The sequence below is a fragment of the Halyomorpha halys genome, unplaced genomic scaffold (assembly GCF_000696795.3).
Source record: "Halyomorpha halys isolate HHAL.00 unplaced genomic scaffold, Hhal_1.1 Scaffold119.1, whole genome shotgun sequence".
NCBI lineage: Eukaryota > Metazoa > Arthropoda > Insecta > Hemiptera > Pentatomidae > Halyomorpha > Halyomorpha halys.
Window position 1 is genome coordinate 714,886 of NW_027106557.1, and position 2,148 is coordinate 717,033.

The 2,148-nt window shown below is 34.6% G+C and overlaps 1 protein-coding gene across 2 annotated transcripts in view; it reads right to left on the reverse strand.

The window, feature by feature from the left end:
- The window catches only part of ASPP (Ankyrin-repeat, SH3-domain, and Proline-rich-region containing Protein), a 605,823-nt gene extending 605,016 nt beyond the window's left edge, over positions 1–807 (reverse strand). Inside the window, exon 1 of one of the 2 annotated variants that reach the window (XM_067044943.1) lies at positions 747–807. In XM_067044943.1, coding sequence (XP_066901044.1) covers positions 747–755 — 9 coding nt within the window. In that variant the 5' untranslated portion in view covers positions 756–807. The remainder of the gene's footprint in view (positions 1–746) is intronic. The other variant, XM_067044942.1, reaches the window with a different exon arrangement.
- Positions 808–2,148: the final 1,341 nt, after the last annotated feature.

Sequence of the window (2,148 nt, forward strand, 5' to 3'; positions counted from 1 at the left end):
TTTTTTAATTAATCAAAATTGACTTGCAACTTGTATACATTAAAGTATCGATATTTTTTATATACATTTAAGATACTGCGTTTTTGCTTCATATGGAACTTTTTGTTTTTCAAAGAAAACTAGTTCTTTACACCAATGAAACAAAAAGGGGAATTTTAATCAATTTTTCGAATTCATTTAAAGAATGTAACAATTGATTAAGATTTTTTCTAATATTTCAATACATTGTATACGAATTTCTTTTATTCTTTGTATATTTTTCATTGCCGGCAATTGTAAGGAAATGTGAGTTTTATTGTATAATTATTTTGTTCTCGTGTCATTTATCTTATTAATTTTGTTATTATGATCTATTGTTGTTCTAGTGTCATTCTATTGTTAATATTATCATATTGCTACTGATATTCTGTTTTACATTTGTATATTAGACCGATAGTTTACGGGGGATGTCCGTAAGCTGATGGGGGGAGTTAAGGCCTGAGCACTATTGTAAGCTGACAGGTCAAATCAGCTGATCTAGGAGATAACCTGATCAAATGTATATTTAAGGAGGCGCTCCTTCAATAAAGATCAGTATCAAAGTTGCCATCGAGCGCAGTGTGTCAAAACCCTTTCCCCCTACTTTTAGTATTATACTGATAAGTCTGTTCTGGATCAGTATATATATATGTATGTATTATAGAAGGGGATGTATATATTCATAATTTATAAGATAAATGCTAATATTTAAGAAGTCTTTTACTTACCGGTACCATGGGACCCTCGAAATCCTGCCCCCTGAAAAAAAAGAAAAAAAGATTAATAATAACAATAATGTAACAAATATTACTGAGGACTCTCGTTACTACGCGCCCCAAGGAGAAACTAAACCAATGGCGTTAAATAAACACGGCGCACCAGTACTACACTATCTCTACCCAACAGCCCTCAAATCACTACAACAATACCAAAACAGCACACTACAGAAGATTTGTCGAGGGACATCTCTGGAAAGACGTAACATGGCGTAACAGCTAGAAACTAAACAACAACACAACACAAAACACGGCGCACCACTACTACACTATCTCTACCCAACAGCCCTGAAATCACTACAACAATACCAAAAACAGTACACTACAGAAGATATGTCGAGGGACATCTCTGGAAAGACGTAACATGGCGTAACAGCTAGAAACTAAACAACAACACATCACACGGAGATACATTAAATTCTTTGACAGTCTCCCTGCTTCCTTCAATCCAGTATTCCAGTCTATCACTCCATCCCCCCTTCCTGCGAGGTGGCAGGGCAGGAAAGGTTCCAAAAACCCTATTAACATCACCTCATAACTCCATCTTCTGATGCACCCCTTCCCCCTCCCCCACGCTTCTCTTTCGACTTCTGACTGTTTTTCTTATTATTTCACCATTATCTATCGCCTTTATTAATTAATGCTTTTATTTTTATCTTATATGCGATACAACACGAGGAGGCCCCTCACCTCCGGATTTAAAAATAGCACCTTTTTTAGAATGGATATCGCATGTATACAAATAAACATAAGAGGTAACCTTAAAATACCAAAGGTAGTAAAAGGTAAGATCCAACACGAATTACTTTTTCTTTTCACACTTATTAATTCACTTTTTTATTTTTGTTTTTTAGAAGGATCGGAAAAAAAAGTATAAATCATGGGAAGAACTCTCTATGAATTAATAGAAAGCTCAATTAAGATAAACGTAGTGCACATCAATGATATTCCTTCCTCGATTCGAGTTATTGTTTCAGTAATATCATATTCAGTTGTTTTTAGCCATTTTTGCCTGCCTTCTGAATCCTTGACTCACTGGAGGCATTACACGTCCTAAATGCACGACGTGCCATAAGAAACTGATTGCTAAAATCTTTTTTTTTTCTTCTTTTTTTTTGCGGTAGGTGTTGTGAACCTAATACTTCCTGTTAATTTCTATAATTATTATTATTTTTATTTTATTTTTTTTTTTTTTGGAAGATCGCATCACCGTGTGTAATATATAAAAGGAGGACGGTTCGGGTGCGGTTGAAGTAAACGCACAAATCGATGAAGAAATACATCGCGGATCATAACGTCGCAAATCGACTATTAGTTGAAGAATATATCTGCTCTATTTTTGTGTTTATTTCCA